The sequence below is a fragment of the Callospermophilus lateralis genome, chromosome 18 (genome assembly GCF_048772815.1).
Source record: "Callospermophilus lateralis isolate mCalLat2 chromosome 18, mCalLat2.hap1, whole genome shotgun sequence".
NCBI lineage: Eukaryota > Metazoa > Chordata > Mammalia > Rodentia > Sciuridae > Callospermophilus > Callospermophilus lateralis.
Window position 1 is genome coordinate 56,449,258 of NC_135322.1, and position 20,714 is coordinate 56,469,971.

The following is a 20,714-nucleotide window of genomic DNA, read 5'->3' on the forward strand; positions in this document are numbered from 1 at the left end:
CCGAGCAGGAGGCCTCTGGGTCCAGCTTTCATGACCTGCAGCGCGTGGCTGAGCTCTGAGCGCTGCTGCTGCTGCTGCTGCTGCTGGAGGAGGGATGGGAGGAAGGACGCGGCTGCCAATCTCAGGGACCACTGCTGCCAGGAGTGGGCGTGGCCTCGTCGGTGTGGATGCTTGTTAGAAAAGATACTGGGTGCTTTTCAGTGAGGAGTCAGGGCTGTGTGTGTGAGGGAGGGGAGAGAGAGAGAGAGAGAGAGAGAGAGAGAGAGAGAGAGAGAGAGAGAGAGAGAGAGCGCGCGCGAGCAGGAAAGAGGGAGGGAGATAGGAGGGGAGGGAGGGAGGAGAGAGGGAGAGACAGCAGACCTGGAGATACTGAAGATCCAGTCAGAGCTGGGAGAGGGACTGAGAACCCGACTCAAGCGCTGGTAGAGCCACTCAGGATCTTTTGGGGGAGCTCCGTAAATAGGAACATGGGGTCTGTCGCTGGAGCCTTCCTCAAGATGCTTTTCCTGTTATCTACTCACAATTGGAGCAGAGCGGAAGCTGGGAATTCTTGTAAGTATACAGCCAATGATTTAAAACTTGCAGGGGGGCTCCCTGCAAAACTTTGATTCTGTTATTTGCTGCTGAGATGGCTGCAGAGCCTATTGCTCTCAATGATGAAGCATCATTTAAAAATCCTGCAACTAGGACCGGGGTTGATGCTCCTCTTTCCTCTTGATCTGGTCAGTATAGGCAAAGTGTGAGCTCTCTCTCTCTCTCTCTCTCTCTCTCTCTCTCTCTCTCTCTCTTTGTCTACGAGTGGGATCCTACTCTCTTGTCTTTGAATATTCATTGAGAATGCTCAAGTTCTAGTAAAACATTAAATTAGCATCTTAACCAGGGTATCGCCTGCGAATGTCTTCATTTCTTCCTTTGAGGATTACTGAATTTTATTGGAATTATGTCTAACGTGAAAACAACCGGCAGACTTTGCATTATGCTGCATTAGCTTAGGTTTCTGAAGTTTGCGATTTGGCAGAGGAGTAGCTGGCTGGCTGCATCTTTAAAATGATGCAGGCTAATAACCGAAAATGTACTGCAGACTTTGGGAGCAGGCAGAACTGGTGGAGGCAAACCTCAGTATAAGAGCTGTGTCCTGGCTCCTTAGACAAGGAGACTTGGAGCTCTCCTGAGAGAGGGCTGATCCCCACATTTGACTGAAAGAAAAAAAGCATTCAGGTGTTCTCTTTTCAAAAGTGTGTTCTTTACTGGTTGGCTTTTCTGCTTCATGAATTCGTGACTGAATATTGAATTGAATATTTCTGATTTTTGAGTTGATGGATTCAGGGAAGATTTGTGAGAATCTTGTTTCTAATTTAAAATATCACCCCAAATAATTTGGCAGACTCCCTTCATCCATTTGTTATTAGAGATTTTTTTAAAAAAAGTTTTAAAAGTTGTATTTGGTTCTCTAAAGGGGAGAAATCCCCCCTCCACAACGAGTGAAAAACAAGCTCAAGAAATTCAACTTTTTATTTCTTGGATTTTAAAGGAAAATCCCATTTGCTCATTTGCTTTTCAAGAAAGGGCTATGAGGCCTCTTCAGGAATTTATGCGGCTGCTGTGCCACCACCAGCATAGGGTTGGGGGACTGAAGCCAGCAAGCAGACATTTGGTGTGGGAGGGATGTCATCTGACTTCACTCAAGGGCTCTCATGTGAGAAAAACATTACAAACTCACCATCCCTAGCCAAATGTCTATCCCGGGCTGCATGGTGACTGTGATTCCATTCGATGTGTTTCCATCACTAGGAATTCACATAACCTCAGGGTGCATCTATCCCTCTCTAAGGAGAAAACTTCACTCCAGGTGCTGCTCTGTGTTTCAGATTCAGTTTTAAATTGGGTGTGTGGGAATCCCACGAAGTCAAGAAAATTTGCATCACTTTCCCTCCTCAAAATCTTGGAATCCTGCAAGGGGGTACAAGCTGTTGACAATATTGCAGCCAACCAACAGACAATACAGACACCCACACACGAGGGAAGTTTTGTAGGAAAAGGCATCAGTAATTCATCTCCCAACTGCTGAAGTTCAACCAAAAAGGAAGCACTAGAGGTCACTCTTACAATGTGCAGCACATCCATGCAAGGATCAGTCCCTCAAGACCAGCAGAGCTTAACACTGGCCTAACACAGCGTGTTTTTCCAACATGCTGCCTCTAGTTGGGTTTGTGGTATATTAAGAGGTTTAATTGGGTTGCTAGTTGTATGAAAGTGTAAGGAGCCGATCAACATGGAAGAGCTTTCTTTTGTAATGTAAAGAAAAGGTGAGATGCTGAGATCTGAGAGCTCGATATTCCAGTCTGCTCAGCTCTGGCTGGGCCTCTTGCTGACACTTAAAATCTCAATCCTGATTCTGTATTCATTCAGCCTCGGTTTCTTCAGGAAGTCATGTAATGCTCTCCTTAACACTGGTTGAACTCAGAGAACCTATACATTTTAAATTCCCAGGAACTTTCAAATAATAAAGTTGAAGTTCTTGGTTGGCACATCCGTCAAGAGTTGACTGTTCTTCAAGGGTCAAAAAAATGTCATTAATTGCCTTCATGTAATTTACATTGCATTTTGTAAATTCTTGTTACCATTTGGGCAGTGTGATTTTCAGCTGTATATGAAAGAAGATATTTCATTTCCTAATTTTTATTTTATTCCTCAGTATTTGGGAAGGATTTACTTTGTGGAAGAAGCAGGTCCATTTGTTAGCAGGTCACAGTGGAAAGTAGACCATGCGTTTTATCCTTTTTGGAAGTACAGGTCTATATGTTCACGAGCAAATTGGAAGTTTGCAAAAGAATGAGCAACCATCAACTAGCATGTGTTTCAAAATGTTCTAATAGCTCTAGTAACTCTTCTGGACCAGACCACATATTAGTAAAAACTGAATCCATCGTGATTACTAATATTAAAGTCAGAACTGAATGTGAATAAAAGAATTAAAAGTCTGTCTCTTAGGCAAATACAAAGACCTTTGTCATCCGCTGAGTTGCTAGTTGTTGGTCCAACATGACTGCTTTCACAGAGGACTCTGTAGACATAGGATTAGGCGTACTTTAATTTGGAATATTAATTGATCTTTCTGTTAGAAATATTCTATATAAATACACACATACACTAGTAAACACTTGTGCTTATGTGCGAATCTAAATATTTATAAACTTAGACCCATGTGCTTGTACACTTTGGGGGGGCCCTGATAAGTACTTTCATGTCTAGGGATGAGACATAGTAAATGGATCACATTCTTTGCCTACTGTTGTCCCACTGGACATTTCAAAAGTAGTGAAGGAGCCCCTAGATTTTTCTCTTTGTTCTTGTTGAGGTGAGTTTGTTATTATATGAGATGACCCTTTCATGAAAAGGTAGAGACAGATCCTGGTAGATAGGCTTGATCTGTGAGAAGCTACACTGACTCTTGTTTCCTTCACTTCCTACTAAGAGACACACACTAAAAAAGAGAAGCCATCTCTTTATTTTGTACTTGGTCTGGAGGAGCTGCCATCTCTGAATAGTAAGACTGTGTTGGAGGAAGAGTCTGCTCGCCATAAGAGAAAGAGCAGGTGTAAGTAATTTGGCTAATAGGAGTCCTGCTTTAGTTTTACCTTGTGGATCATGTAATGGTGGCTCTTTGGCCTCAGACATACATATTTACTGTGTCTTACTTGGGAAGAACTGATGCTTACCAAGGAGCTGACCAATGACTTAATTAGAAGTTAGCTTCTCACTATGTTCTTTTTTCTAATAGAAATAAAGGATAGAGTTGATATTTACCAGAAGCAAACATTAAAATTGTGGTAAAATCAGTAACTGATAAAAGTAATCACCTGAGTAGATGGCCACTTTTGTGGGTTTTTTGAACAGATCCTCAAATTGCTAAAACTCGACTTTGAAACTTTCTCTTTCTTCCTCTCCCCCAAATTCATCTCTATGGCCAAAAATAGCTAGAAAACAATAATGAAGTATGGATAAAATATAATTCTATGATGCACTGCCTAAATGGCTAACTTTGGGTGGAAATGACTGGTGTGCACCGTGACTAATTTCTCTACTAGCAGTGGTGATTTATTTTCATTCACCTGGTGTACTCTCTGCATTTACTGCAGCCACTCAAATCATGTTTGACAAAGGAAACCTTTGACTCTAGGGTAACGTGGCTCATAAATTAACATAGGGATCCAACATGACTTTCAGTGAGTGGTACCTAGTGCTTAAAGTAATAGTCATTATGGTTATCTTCTGAAATTAGTTTTTGGGATTTATATCATATATAAACAATTTCTCTATTGGAGTCAATCTATATATCCAGATTAAATTGACTTCTTCAGTGAAAGCAAATTATTAGAATTGTATCACATCAAGTATAAGTTAATGTAGTATTAGGCTCAGAAGTGGGTAAATTATGGCCCACAAACCACATCTGTTCTGCTGACTGTTTTTCTATGGTCTATGAACTAAAAATGATTTTTCACATTTTTAGCTGAAAACAAAACAAAAGGAGCATTGCTCATGGTTCAAAATAATTATGTGAAATTCAAATTTTAGTCACCTTATTTGTAGGAGTGTATGAGAAAAATTTGTACTGGAATATTATATTTTGATTTTTATAAATAAAATTTTTGTTAAAATTATTTTACTTATGGTCTCTAAGTACCTGCTTTACTATCTGATCCTTTATAGAAAATGTTCATTGACTTCTGATGGAAATATTATACAATGTAATATAATGACAAGACAGAGATAGTGTATAAATTATACTAAAATAACATTTAGCATTTAGTCAGTCATTTAGTTCAAAATGCCCCCCCCCACCATAGAATTGTGGTACTGAAGGTAATGGTAATATTTCTAGGAGTTATAATAGAAGAAATCTTCAAGCTAATATTTTTGTCATGTTTCTTCTTAAATATTTGATTGTCCAAAAATCTTGTTATTTCAGTGAGTATGCATTATTTATATTTATTTGTAAAATTTCAGCAGTTTTGGTTGATCATGGGGTATTTTAAGTAATCCTATAGTCTAGGATGTTTAAAATAGTATATAACTATTTGCCTCTTATTTAGAATAAAAATTCTGCTGTAACTTTACATTTTCATGAGTGTAAAATATTCCACTTCATATTAATCAGGAATTTAACATCTGGAATCAAGTAATTCTATGAGGGAAATGCTTATGTTTGAAGGGTGTTTGTGCTTCTATGCTTTTTAAAGCAGTAGCTTCCTAAAAACACTGAAATTGGCAAGATTTCTAGAGCAAATTTAAAAATAGATTTTCATTTAAGCACTACCCACTGAGAATTCACAATAATTAAGGAAGTGCCTTTCACCTTCTCATGCTAGTATAATTAATTTGTATGTAAATATCTTATCCATTTGGAGTTGTACTTACTTTTTAAAATGTTTTTATCAATACACTGTAGTTATACATGACAATGGATTCATCTTGACATACTAATACATGTGTGGAATGTAATTTGCTCCATTTCATACCTCAGAATTTCTACTCCCCCCAACCCCTCTTCCCTTTTCTCTACTTTACTGGTATTCCTTCTATTTATTTATTGTTTTTTAAATTGTAGATTTGTGTATTTATTTTTGATATCTAAAACCTGATTATTGAGTTCATTTTATTTACTTTACACTATGACTTTTTTTAAAAAGTAAGTTGAAATGTGATAGGTTAGAGAATTCACTGAACTATCATTTTAGCATTCTTTTCAAAACAAATAGCCATTTGTCAAAAGTTTATTTTTTATAATAATGGTTCAATGGTTCAGCTCCAAATGAAGAATTCTATGTGTCATAAAAAGACCAATCTCCAAATTAAAAAAAACAACAACAACAACAACAACAAAAAAAAACAAACCTACGACAGCCTCAAGGAACATCTTAAAATGTGACTTAGTCTGGGTGTCAATAAGAATCATGATGTAATTCACGATCATCTGTGAATAGAGAATCAGGGATAGTGACATTGGCACTGCATGACTTTGAACTTGTTTTCACCTTAGAATATCAGTCTGGCTTTACAAATACCTATTTTTCTCAATTTGATACTATGTTTAGAATTCAAATCTCTTTTACTTCAGATTAATCAATATTGGGCCCTTACTATTGTCAACTAATGAATCACTTGACCTTTAGTTTGCCAATTAGTCCTAAGTTATCTAAGAAATCCTTCACCAACCTTTTAAACACTTTTCCCTTTCCTCCTTACTGATTGAAAGTTTACTTAATGGTTTAGCCTCTGAAAACAGTGGGAAGAACAAGAGGAATGTATCCAACATTGTTACATAAACCTCAGGTATTTATATTAGTAGCAGCACATGTCTGATGAAATATTAAATAATGCAGACTTTGATCTGATATTTCCCAGTGGCCTAGAATTACAGTGATTGCTTATGGTTTACTTGTTGTTGTTTTCATTCTTTTTAACTTGCTTAGTATTTATCTGGAACATATCTAGTTTTCAAGTAAACTAATCTGATAGAGAAGGGCTGACCCATCACAGACTCTGTGGTTAAAATAGGAGTTTCCTGAATTAACCACATTTACAAAGTGAAATGAGCTGTGTTTGCATTGATGCTGGTGGTTGAGGGAACTTGGAATACTTGAGTGACTGTTTTAATGGATATGTCCGTTAGAAACCTTTAGAGATACTCTTTAGCAAACAGATTTTTTTAAGAACAGATCTTGGATTGTAATATCAAACTCGAAGATTCATTGCATTTTTCTTGCTTTAAAAAGAAAAATCTCAGAAATGCCTCAAACTACATGCAGATAAAAATTATGGGATGTTAAGAGATGATGTGATTACTGAAATTTTTCTTCAAGGAAGAATGAACTTCCCAGTAAACTAAATATTCTGAAATGATATAATTTACCCTTAAGATGAACATTGTATTAAGTAGATTTTGAGTTTTATTTTTTTAAAAAAAAAGATTTAAATTTCTTGAGAAGTAATAGTTTACCTGTGGCTCTAAGTTACAATAAATTGAATTTCTGAATAAGGCGGATGCTGTCATTTGTTGGATTGGCTTCTTAATAGTTTGGGGAAAAAACTTTGATGTCAGATTTCAACATTCAAATTGCTTCAGTGAATTCTAAGAATGTCATTGTGTGTTTCAACTAAGTATGAATGCATGCCCACATGCCCACATATATTTGTTTATGTGCACTTGATTTCTTGAACCTGCCTTCCTTGTTCTGAACTTAAGATTTTAGTCTCTGTGAGGTGCTCATCAGTATAGGGGCTGGTGGCTCTATGCAGGTTAAGACCATTTCTGATATGTTATTACACTAGGAAAGATGCAGTACATATTTCCCAATTGACTCTTGAAGGACAAAGTTTTCGCTCCAAATTCTTTTATCAAGGTATTCACATGCGTGGTACCTGACACTGTAAAATCACATAATGATAAAGGCTATGCATGCGAACTCTGTTACAAGTTACCACCCATTGTTACTTCTGTTGGTATTTGGAAAGGGAAGATATGTATATAATGTTTTCCCCCTTTTCAATGCATTTTTGTCATGGTTCATGGAAAAAGTGGTACTCTGGTAATAAAATTGGGGAAATAGCATAACAGGAGGTAAAAATGAGCCTGTTTATGTTACAGTTAATGAGTCATTCCAATGTAATCATTGGAAAAGTGAGTGAAGCCTGAAGACGTTTGACATTTTAAGTAGTTCAAAATTAGTAACTATAAAATTTTTTAATGCCATAAGTATTTAATAGAGTAGTGATGAAATTTATCTCTAAGGTTTTTAAATCACAAAGGAAAAATGGTATGATATGTATCATAGCTATAGCTCTAATTACTTTTTTTTTTTTTTATTAAGTACCTCTCATTACTTAGCAGGGCTCTGGAATAAGGTATTACGTGCTTCTAAATCGTAAAAGACATATTTGTTTCTGTAACCATTTCTTCCCCACTGGCAATTATGGTACTTATACAAATGGGGTCATAAGCTGATATTAGTTTAGAAGTAGTATTTAAATATATAAATTCACTTGTTTTCCTAAATCACATTTATTGTATGATTTTTCAGACAAACTCTAACCTGTAATTTTATTATTTGACTTACTATGCAAGTATAACCTACAGAGATTTTTTTTTTAAAAAAATGTCCTTTGTTTAGTCAGATTTTTCACTGCTGTGACTATAAGACCTGACAAGAACAATTTTAAGGAGGAAAACTTTATTTGGAGGTTCACAGTTTCAGAAGTCTGAGTCCATAGACGGCTGGCTCCATTCCTCAGGGCTTGATGAGAGGCTGAACATCAAGGCAGAAAAAGTATGGTGGAGGGAAGTGGCTCACATGATGATCAGGAAGCAGAGAGATTCTACCGGCCAGATACAAAATATATACCCCAAAGGCATGACCCCAGGAACCACCTCCTCCAGCCATACCCTATCCACCTTCAGTCACCAGCCAGTTAATCCCATCAGGGGATTAACTCACTGACTGGGTTAAGGTTCTCATAACCCAATCATTTCTCCTCTAAGCCTTGCATTGTCTCCCACATGAACTTTTGGGGGACATCTCACAACCAAACCATAACATCTTTGAATAAAAATGTTGATAAATTCTCCTAGAAATTGATCATAGTTTTGGAGTTGGTAATTGCCTGGCTGACCTTGAATAGACATTCAAATATCTTGGCCCACAACAGAGAACCCATATTTTCTTGTCAGTAGGAACCAGGCATCTACTAGACCCAATGGAGGAATTCTTAAAGAATTTGAAAAGGTTAAAATTTTAAGCTTATGGCTTTGCTTTGAAGTATTGCATATATATATACATATAAACACACACACATACATATACACATCATACATATATGTATGTATATGCATATTGATGTATATGTATTTAAACATATATAACATATATTAAATGTATATTTTCTATATTTATTGGATCTTCAAGACTTGTCTTTTAAAAATCTGTTAATCAGTGGGTGACCAGGAAAAAGAAAGAAGTAAACTGAAAATGATCTTTAAGAGAAATGAGTTGTTGTGCCTGTGTGTGTGTTCACACATACATCAGAAGCTCTTGGGGGTGAGAGTTGGTAGGGGAAAGGGGAGATGGTGCTCTTATGTTTCACACTTTGAACTGAGTAGTATTGGGATATAGAAGGTTGTTCCTTATTTACCATCCATACCAGAGTTGTCTTAGTGAGCTTTTACAACAGAGTATGAGGATAGATATGTTTATGTTGATGTGACTGTCACTCAATACACACGTGATTGAAACTTTATATGGTACCCATAAATACATGGTATTTAAATACATGGTACCCATAAATTCTTTGTTTTCTAGAGTTTGAAATGAAGACCTCAGGATCTCTGGTGTAATTTAACCCACCTTCTGGTCAGTCCCTGAGTACTGGTCTCTGTGACCTAATAATTGAAGGCAAAAATGGTAGTAGAGATTTGGGCTTTAAAGCCACTGGGGAAATTTAAACATGATCAAACTCTTCAGGGCAATGCGGAAAAGTGATACTGGTACCCGGAGAAGGGCGTCATAAACAGAGTTGAATATTTTTCACATCATTCACTTTTATCTCTTAATTTTGACTGATTTTAAACAAAAGGAACCTATCTCCAAGGCAGAAAGCTGCATGAGTGCTTAGTGATCCTCATAATTAAGGATTTATAATACATATTTACATTTGCCATGTTTTAGATGTTTAGGACTTAATTAAAAGAACATTGCTAAAATAAAAGCAATTCCATCTAAATTGGTGGTAAGGGAATTCTGTGCAAGGTTATAAAGCTGCTCAATTAGGTGCCTCTGTTCCATAGTGCATATGATTTCTGTTTTTATTTTAACTGTTGTACTTTAGCGCATAGACTGTGTTATAATCCTGTTAAGAAAACTTCATGTGCCTCTAAAACGTCATAACACTACCCCGTAAGTATCATAAGATGTGTAGCCTTTCCCCACACAAACAAAACACAGAGACAATTTGGGAAAAGAACTAGGATACAGTTAAGGAGGCAAAAGAGCAAATACTGAAGATAACATTGGGTTTCTTAAACTCGTAGGATTCTTTATCACAAAATGGAGTATGATAAAAATAAAAGACTTTCATGACCCAAACCAGTCTATACTAAAGGAATGGAAAAAGTAGGCTAATAAAAAGATGAAGTAGGCTTTTAGGTGCTAAGAATAAAAGTATGCCCACAATAATTTGCTCTGTGTAACATGTAAAACTGAGATTAAATTCATTTTTTTTACTGGTTCCCCTGTAAATGACCATATCCATTTCTCGAAGCCTTGTTACGTGCTTCCCTTGTGTGTGTGTGTATATACGCACACGCACACACACACATATATAAATACACACACATATATATATAAATTATGTACACACATATATAATTGCAACGTAAAGTAGATTAGAATGAAGGCAATGTATGTAGCATCATTAATCGCTGAAACGTTCTCTGAAGAAGAGGTCAGGAAGTTCTCTGTTTTTCTGAGTTAGCAAAATCGAGCCTCCTGTGATCATTTTCCTCTTTCATTTTCCTGGATATGAGGACGATCTGGCTGTGACATCTGTCACATTAGCGATTGCCAGGGTTGATTTGGCTCCTATGGCTGGTGAGGCAGCTGTCCTGCTTGCTACCTCGCCACTCCCTACGATTCCGTTCACCTCACTCCACATCACGCAGAATTCTAAAACACGACACATATTAATGTATTTTTAGATAAGCCTGACCTAATACATTCATAAATTTAATCAGTCTGAAGATTTTTATTTTTGTTTTAAAAAGGCAAGTCCCGCCTTGCGGCCCTGTTTCGTGGCTAGGCTTTCTGATGTCAAGTTTGGATGTATTAGTATAGCAACCACGTCTGGCTAACCTGTATTTACGGATCTTTCTATTTTTGTCTGTTGTCTGTGTTTTCTCTTGCACATTTCTGGTGTCCCCCCGCAATCCTACCCCCGACCCACCTCTTGGCCTTTGTGTCTGATGCGCTCTTTGCCTGGGTTGTCCTCAGTCACCTCCCTACAAGTCCCCCAGGAAATTGTGAAAGCAAGCCCACCTCTTTCCCCCACGGAGCCTTACCTGAGCCGACCACCTGGACTCCATTGTTCTGGAGCAGAAATCTACAGCACCTGAGTGCTCACCTATTCCTGCCCCATCAGAGTATCCAAAGGGATTTTTATATGTAAAAAGTCTTCTTTACAAAGCTTTAAAATCTCTCACCTGTATCACCTAGCACAGGACCTGGAATAGAGAGGATTTTCAGCAAATATGGAAAAAATACATCCGTGGATGGTGGGTATTTTGATTTTTACTTGAAACAAACAAAATCTGAGGAGATGGACAGATGCATTTTTATTTAGGAGACCATTTATTTTTGCCATCCTTTTATTTGACTATATTTATGTTTACCTCTGTTACTTTTCATTTTGTTAGGTTGAATTCTTCATTCTGTTTTTTTAGGGAGGAGGCTTGTTCTCTAATGGATCTATTCCCACTGCTCCTCACTCTCCCCTCCCCTCTTTTTTATTGAGAGCAAATGTAATTCAGCAGGCCACTAGATCAAATTGTTTTAGATTGAGGACTCTCAGTGGACAGGCAGACAAAACACACACCGTGAACATAAAGTAAACGCAGAGCAGCCCACCCCTCCCAAGCAACCCTGAGGCCTCTCCATCTCTGTAGCCTCCTGATCATGACTTGCAATTTGGGATAGTTCTACAAAGTACTTGATGTTCTGGGAAGAAGTATTCAACTCTTCATCCACACCGGCTTTCAGCTCCTCTGTGTTTATTTTGCAATTTCTGATTTGAGAACCTTTCTCCTTTGTGGAGGGTAGAAAAAAGAGTCCTTTCTCCTCTGTCTTTTCATCTCCAACTTTATCGAGAGTGTACCCTAGCTTCCTCACTCTTATCTACAAACATATGCAAGACATTTCTTTTCATTGCCTTGAGCAAATTTTTCTGGCATGAATGAGTTCCGAACTTTTATTTTTCCTCTTTTAATTGCACACATGCCTCTTTTTAACGATTTTCCTGTAAAACTCGATCATTTCTTTTTAGATTCCGCTCACGTTTCCTTCTCCTCGTGGTCCACATTTGCGATTTTTATTGCCAGAATCTTACAGTGCACAGCCTTCCACACATGCTGACGTATGCTGTCATTAACAATGACAGATATTCCTGTTGCATTGGGCCCTGTGAACTCAAAGGTGGTTCAGGGTACATTTTTTCATTTCCTCCTCACACAATCCTGGAGCCTTTGCAGCAGATGTTGTTCTGACTCTTTTACAAACTGGGAAACAAAGTTAGAAGGTGCATCCAAAGGCACCAAACAAGGAATAACAAAGCCGAAACTCAGACCCAAGGCCAGTGACTCCAAACCCCATGCTCTGGGAAGTGGAATTTGCCCTCTTCTCTAGGGGAACCTTTGAATTCATGTCACTGAGTATTAAAACACATATTTCCATTCTCAGGGTTCCCTCTTTGGTGTGAATATAATTTTTAAAAACATATGTACAATAATCATACATATTTGTGGGGTACAGTGTGATATTTCGACACATGTATACAATGCGTAGTGATCAGATCGGGGAAGTTGATGTGTCTGTTTCCTCAAACATTCATCACTTCTTTGTGCTGGGAACACTCACAATCCTTTCTACTATTTAACTTGAAATGTGTCAGTTGTTGTCAACTGTAGTTATCCTACCGTGCTAGAGAACACTAGAATTTATTCCTCCTATCCAACTCATCCCTGAACCCATTAACTGTCCTCTGTCCCCCCACCCTACCCATTCCCAACTCTGGTAATCACTATTTTACTCTCCACTTCTGTGAGATCAACTTTTTCCCTTTCACATATATGTGAGAATGTGTGATATTTGTCTTTCTGTGACATGAGAAATTCTAGGAGGATGCCTTTTCTTTTGTCTCAGGATCCCGTCACTTGTATTTTAATCAGGGTGAGGCGACAGCCACTTGCTCAGGGAAGATAAGAATAAAATTTTCTCCTCTGTAAAAATTTCTCCACCAACCCATTTGCTTCCTGGTGCCCAAGTCCCATTCATTCACTTCCTCTACATCCCTTCTTTGAGTCAATGTCTTCTAGAATAGGGCTTGAAACAGCCCAAGTGGCGAGAACAGTCAACTCCGCCTGCGCTGCCTGACCAAGGTGTTCAGCTGGTTTTGTCTCTTCCCTCCATCAAAGCCCTTCTTCTCCCTGTGCTCAGGGACACGTACCTCTGTTTGCTGTGTTGGTTGGCTAGATCCGCCATGACAAAATGCCGCTGGCTGAGTGGTGCATAGAAGTCAATTTTTTCACAGTTCTGGAGGTTGGAAGTCCAAGATTGAGGTAGCATCAGAGTTGGTTTCTGGTGAGTTCTCTCTCTCTGGCTTACAGAGGGCCACCTTCTCACTGCGTCCCCACCTGGCCTTTCTCCTGTGTACCTGGACAGAGAGGAGGGAGAGAGACGTGGAGTGTCTGGTGTCTCCTCCTCTTCTTACTTGGATGCCAGTCCTGTCCCATTAGGGCCCAACCCTTAGCACATTACACTTTAAAAGTCCCCTTTCTAAATACTTTACACTGGGGATTAGAGCTTCAACATGTGCATTTGGTGGTGGTGGTGATGGGGGACAGCATTTCAGCCCATAACAGATTTTCTCCTGTTGTAATCGCCTACATGAAGTGACTTTTGTCTTGGTGTTTGGGAGAAATTTTTGCAAGTTCAGCTGATAGGTTGACTTTACGGATTGAAATGTGACAGATTGGCCAAGTGCTTCTCCTGGGGACCCTCCTCCGTGGCCTTGCTGGGATCATTCCCGGTGTCTTCATAGATGTCACCATGGCCCCGTCCCTTCTCTTTCTCTTACCCTTTACCTGCGCATTCTAGCTGCTTCTACCCAAGAGTTCTGACATCCCTTAGAGGTGTGTATCTCAATGATACCCAAACTGCCTTTCTATCATTTCACAACAGTTTTATGTCTGTGAAGCAAGTAATTTCCTTTGAGCACATTATTCTATTTCAAATACTCCTTCCAACAGTCTTGGCGATTCGTAGGATGATAATTTATTGCTCTTTGTTAAAATCATCTCTTTATTTATCACCGACATTCTCAGAGCTGTTATCAGAAGTATTATTTTACCCCTTTCAAATTACTTTCTCCTTTGTGTTGCTGAGCTCCAGTTGTGGTATGATTTGCTCTGTGTGTTTCCCGCAGGCCCTCCCCAAAAGTTGATCTTGCAGTTAGTCGTCTCTGGTACTTTTCTACTTCCTAATCCATAAATCTCCGAGTACACATCTTTTCCTCCTCCTATCTGTGATACATTCTATCCCCAGTCCCCAAACAAAACTTAAACGAAACAAACCAATAATCTTTATTTGGATAACTTTTTAGAAGTCACCTTAAAATTAGTCTGATTTTATATTTGGAAAATGTCCTCCAAATAGGGGGAACCGGGACAGATGTTTGCTGTATATTATTTCCGTCAATCTTGACTCAGCATCTGTTCCTGCCCCTGGTCTTTTCCCACAAGCATATCTTCCCATCCTCTCCAGCGCATTTCTCTTGTGTCTAAATAGTCTTTGTGTTTGTTTTTTTAAAGGGCTCATAGTACCTCATCCAATGGATATGCTCTTGTTTAAAGATCCCTGTATTTTGAACCAGTTCATTGATTTTTTTTTTTTAATTCTCTCTGTTGCCAGTATCTGCTTGTAGTAGTACTTGGCTCCCTTTAGGACTCTTGTAGTTCTCTAGTATCGCTGTGTCTTAAGCCATTTACAAATGTCAGTGTCATGAACTGTTCAATGTCATTGTCTCCCTCTGTCTTGAAAAAAAAAATTCAGATTTCTTTTTGGAGGGATAAATTTCAGAGCTGTGTGAACTTCTTTCACCCCTCCCGTTTCCACTCCAGAATTTATAACACTTAAAGATGGTTCTGTGTCTCTTCCAGCACTATCACTTGTTCAAACATGAATCAGCGGTGGTGGGGAGAGATTGTCACGTTTGACAGATCTCAGAAGCGCATCTGTCACCCTCCAGGAAACCCCCACACTCATCAATTGGTCTTGTCAGTTGCATGAACAGCCATCTCTGTAGCCCCAGCAGCAACACCAGTCTTCCCCACGTGTCTCCTTCTCCAGAGCTGATCCTGCGCCCTCTGATGGCTGCTGCAGTTGCAGGTCACCTTGAGCCATCCAGAAGGCATGAGTCACTATTTATAGGAAGACCCTCCTCGCTGCCTTATTACTCCTTTCTTGGTACTGATTTTGATTTCTTTCTAGCATCTTAGAGTTTTCTATCTTCCTTTCTGTAAAAACCTAATAGTTGTTTTTTTTTTTTTTTTGTATGTTTTTTGAGAAAAATTCCCACGTTTCAAGAAAATAGAATGGAGTGGCTCAAGACATTTGTTTTCTTAATCAGGGAAAACAATGTATATTTAATGAACATCAAAATGAAAAAAGGAAACACTTCAGATTAACAATTTTGAATGAGAACTCTGTTTCCATTGCTAACCCAACGTCAACACTACTTGAGCCCCTTCTGTTGGAGAGCAGACATGCAGCTGGGTGATATCTGGCAAGTCTCTGAGTGATGTTCCTCATTAATTCAAATCCCTTCCAAAACAGGAACCGACAGAGCTTTTCAGAGCCCTCTGCGTGTCCCACTTCGACTATTGGCCTCTGTGCTTCAGCCCTGCTCTTTATAGTTGTGCCTAAGGCTCTTGAGAGATCCTTCCCACCATTCAGAAGTAACACACTGTACCTTTAAATATCTGCTTTAGCAAACAATGCAATGGGTTTATCCTTTTAATAATATTTTCTTTAACAATACTTATAAGCTGCTTCCTGGTTTCCTTCCTATCTCCCTATCTTTTTACTTGGGTACTTATTACACAATTAAAAAAAAAAAGAAGTGATTATCCAAGGAATTAATTAACTGGTTCTAAAATGAATTTGTTCATAATTTGTAAAAATTTTTTTTTTAGGTAGACTCCTGTGACTCTGCAATTAAGGAATTCCTTTACAAAACACTCTTCATAGTTTCATAGCTACCCCTCCCCCTTGAAACTAATGAGATATTGTTGAAAATAAATGTATTTAATCACACATTTCATTTGCCAAGCCAAATACCAGGTGAAATACTTTAGTACATGGCGAATGCTAGAGTGGAAAACATTGCATCCTTTTTTTTTTTTTTTAAGTTAAAAGATGCAGTTGATGCACAGAACTGAATGCAGTATTCCTGGTGGAGTGGTTTGAACTGAGAGTTGGGTTCTGTTTGTTGGTTTGTGTTCTGCAGCCATTTCCTGAACCATCCATCCTTCTAAAATCAGGAGGTATGAACAGGGCTAAGTCCTGGGTGTCTACCCTGTTGCCATTATAGGGGCGATCTTATCAGTGAGCTTCTGGTGTGATGTACAGAATATAAACACTGTGTCAGAGATTTTGGAGAGGGTGTGGGGTGGGTAAAGAAACCATCTCTCCACCTACTCAGTCTCTCACACAGCCATGTAGGAGTTTCTTGTCCTAGTCAAGGTAGTGGAGTAAGATCACAAATGTATCCCAATCCCTGCCACTCAGGGACCCAAATGAATGGAGAAGACAGGAAGACATGCTTTAAAAGTAGCTCCAGTAAAAGTCAGACTGTGGCATTTGCTACACTGAAGTGTGGACTCCTATGCAATAGCATTCTGATTTATTATTTATTTGGTAACCTGTGTTTCTTCTCATTTCCCTTAAAAAATCAATAAATGACCAGTAATATCAATAGATTAGATAGCAGATGAGCTTTTATATTTTTCATTTCACCATGAATAGTCAGAAAATTTATCCCCAAGAATTACCCTGGTTGAATATATTCCACGTTAAATGAACCCTGTAATTGCGTGCTTTGGGACTCTGGTTATTTTTCAGTTGGCACTGATGATTCAGAGAATTACACCTAAGAAAGAAATACTAGCTAAGTATGCTAAAAAAAATTCTTCATGATTTTTTTTAACATTTCCTGAATGTATTTCATTTCATACAATTATTCCTCACAGATCTGGGCTGTATTATTTCTTCAGTCTGTTTAAGCATTCCTACCTCTTTTAATTTCTGAGGCTTCTTGGGTTTCACCTTTCTCTGCTCATGTTAGTCATTTATTCATTCGACAAATACTTAGCAAGACTCCACTGTGGTGCCTATCATTACATATGTCTTCAGCCTCAGTAACTTCTTGATAATAATTGAGAGTAGAAGTTTTGACTCCTCAGATACATAACGCTGTTGTAATCATATTTTTTTTCATTTTTTTTATTGATTATTCAAAACGTTACAAAGATTGCAGAATCACATCGGTTACACATCCACATTTTTGCCTAAGGTTTGTTTTCCTTTAAAGCAAAATGTTTGGTATTGCGTGGGGAGCTGATAGGGTGCCCATTGTGATCGTAAGCAGTGTGCTGGGTGGCTGTAGGAGTTGGCTCCTAACCAGCTCATCCTGGGCTCAGGGCTCAGCTTTGCCACTTCCTGGTTCTGCAGGAAAGCACAGCACAGTGAGAGAGGTGTGAGCAGGGAGAGGAATACAAAGGGTTTGGGGTGGCCACAGGCAGAGCATCAGGTGTGAGTCGTGGGAGTAACTATTTCTTGAAGGATGAATAGAAAGTCAGCAGGGGAGGAAAGGGGGAGCATGTGCCAATCAGAACAAAGTCCACACAAGCCTGGAGCATCTGAATGCACCAGGACAGGCCTCAGGTGAGGAAGAGCAGGAAATGAAGATAGAATTTGCCAGGAGTGGGTCAGGTCACGAGGCTGCTATCCATAAAGGCAAGAACTGAGTATTTTATCCAGATCTCAGGAGGTCATTTTATATTTTAAATGTTGCATGCACACACATGTGTGATGTGGGTTAGATTTGCATCTTTGGAATGTTAAAACTCTCGGCGATGTGAGGAATGGAGTGAGGAAGGACAGGGAGGGGAATCTAGCTTGGGACCATGGAAGCAATGAGTTTGTAGATTAACTCAACAAGAAGTAATATGAGCTGGGCACCGTGGCACATGTTTGTAATCCCAGCAGTTCAGGAGACTGAAGCAGGAGAATCTCGAGTTCAAAGCCAGCCTCAGCAAAAAGCGAGGCATTAAGCAACTCAGTGAGACCCTTTCTCTAAATAAAATACAGAATAGGGCTGGGGGTGTGGCTCAGTGGTCTAGTGCCCCTGAGTTCAATCCCTGGTACCAAAAAAAAAAAAAAAAAAAAGTAATATAAGCCATTCAATACAAGACAGTGACAGTGGCTACAGAGAGCAGGCAATAGATTTGCTTTGTACAGACACATAGGACTCACCAAATGTCATGACTGATTGACAGCAGAGATACTGGAGAGAAAGGAGTGAGTGGTGGATTCTGGTTAGTTTGTTTTTGCTTTTGTTTGGTTATAAATGTGTTTTGATCTTCCAAAATATGTAATTTGCTTTTGTATATAGTGGCTTTCCTTCTGAATAGGGGATTTTGAGCACATTCATATTTTTTTTTTAAAACTCTCTTCCTGAATTTCTCTACAAAGGATCATATCTAAAAAGTGTTTGGAGTTTGTGAGTGATACATATAAATGCAATATTTTAGGGAAAAAATCATTCCATGGTGATGATGAGTAAAATCTTTCTGAAATAAGGCTCACACAAAATACTATCTGGAATCTCATGTTGCATTTTAATGATATCTCTTGCTTTTGGCAGGAACAAGAACTTATCCCGAATTGATAGTTTGAAGGAGAATACTTACCTGTCATGGAGCACTGTGATGTTTTCTTGTCTCCCACTGGAATACCTGCACCTATCCCATTTGTTTGATTTAGGTAGCAAAGATTAAATACTTACCCCTAAGGACAAAATGCTGAATTCCTACAGTTGAGTTGTTTAAATGCTTCAGTCCAAATATATTTAGGGTTTGAGAATTTATTACTGGATGTGTAAAAACAAGAGGCATTGATAAAATGGAAAGTAAACTTCGATCATAATTTTACAATGGACTCTTCAAGTTATAGTGCATTTACTTAAACACACATTTACCAAGTGCCTGCCATGATGATGTATGTTCTATAAAGCAAATGCATGAAGAAGTATAGACCCTGCTCTCAAAATGGAAAAGGAAGAGGGCGAGGAGAAGGAGAAATGGTGCAGTGTGTTATGATGGTACTAATTGTACCATTTTGGGAAATATCATGTTGAATTCATTTCTTTTGCTGCATATGGAGATTTAGCAACCATTGGTGAATGCTACTGAATTATTGACCATATATCCCAAGCATTGAGAAGGGCCAAGGTAATTACCCCTCCAGAGAGCTTTAATTCTCCAGTGTGTTCTATAGCATCACATAATCTTTTGAGAGTTAAAACTGTGGCAGAATCACTTGAGGCTTCTAGTCACTCTCCAGTGGCAACTGTTACATTTTAAAAATCTGCCCTTAGACATATCCAGCTATGAAAAAAAAACTGGAAGATTTTTTTCCCCATCAAAGTTATAAAGAAATAACCTTTACTGATTTATAAGTGAATTCAGAAGACTTATGAAAAATAAGAGAGAAAGCTCCTTTTTTATTGTTTTAGCATTTGAACACCAGAATTTCAAGTATGGTGAATAAAATCAGCAATTTGTCTTCAGAAAGTTATTTTAATTGATAGTACTATTTTGCTACTTTTTAATGGCCATTCAAATGTTAGCATTTGTAAAACTCTCTTATTTCAATTTTATACAAACCCAGCAAAAAATATACTAAAATTCTGTTAGCTAGCAATTTGAACCTTACCAATACAATTTCTATGTGTTCCAAGTATCAAAGTATTTGAGATGTTCAATGAACTAAAATAAAAGACAATTACTTATATATCATTTTATTCAATTATAGTAATATTTATTTTTCTGCTCTAAAATGTACAGAAGGAGCTATTCTTTCAGATGAGCATGCTTGTGAGTTGATTTACAGTGAAAATTAGATCCTTGGTACTAAAGAATAAAAGTAATTTTATTTGATTTACTTGATTTTACTTGATTCCAATCTATCACTTAAATTTCTCCCAAGCTCATGGAAATATATATCCCCAGGCTACGAAGTCATCATTTATCTTTTAAATTTGTCAACATTTACTATATAAAAAGAAGCTTTAGGGTTTATGATAGGTGATAGATAGATGACAGATAGATGATAGACATTCTCACTTTGTTCAGGGTTATATGTAAATCTTTCAGCATTCCGTCTTCAGAAGCCTTTATTCAAGAATTTCAAATAACTCGCCCTTTGTGATTTTGTTCAATATCTGCAAGATAGAGAAATGTCTTCTAAAAACTTTTTATAAGTGTCATCCCTACAATGAGACCTGATAAACCAGGTAGAAAGCGAGACACCAGAGGTTATCTCTGCTCCTCTGACCCCTCCTCCACTCATTTCTGTCAAATGTGTACATCTTTTTTTTCTGATTAGCCATTGTCAGAAGCCCTAAGAGACACTTTTATTTCTCTGTCACCTTCACCCATCTGTTTGTGTTGTCACAAATCCCTAGTGCGGTTTCTCTCTGAGTCTGCATTCATTCTCCCCTTAGGTTGTACTGCCACAGACTTTTTTGTTTGTCCGAGACAGAGTCTCACTGTTGCCTGGGCTGGTCTTGAACTCCCGGGCTCAAGCGATCCTCCTGCCTCAATCTCC

The 20,714-nt window shown here is 38.3% G+C and overlaps 1 protein-coding gene across 6 annotated transcripts in view; it reads left to right on the forward strand.

The window, feature by feature from the left end:
* Window positions 1-467: 467 nt before the first annotated feature.
* The window catches only part of Cntnap4 (contactin associated protein family member 4), a 237,004-nt gene continuing 216,757 nt past the window's right edge, over window positions 468-20,714 (forward strand). For all 6 annotated transcript variants that reach the window (XM_076837934.2, XM_076837938.2, XM_076837940.2 and 3 more), the window contains exon 1: window positions 468-552. In XM_076837934.2, the coding sequence (XP_076694049.2) occupies window positions 468-552 (85 nt within the window). The remainder of the gene's footprint in view (window positions 553-20,714) is intronic.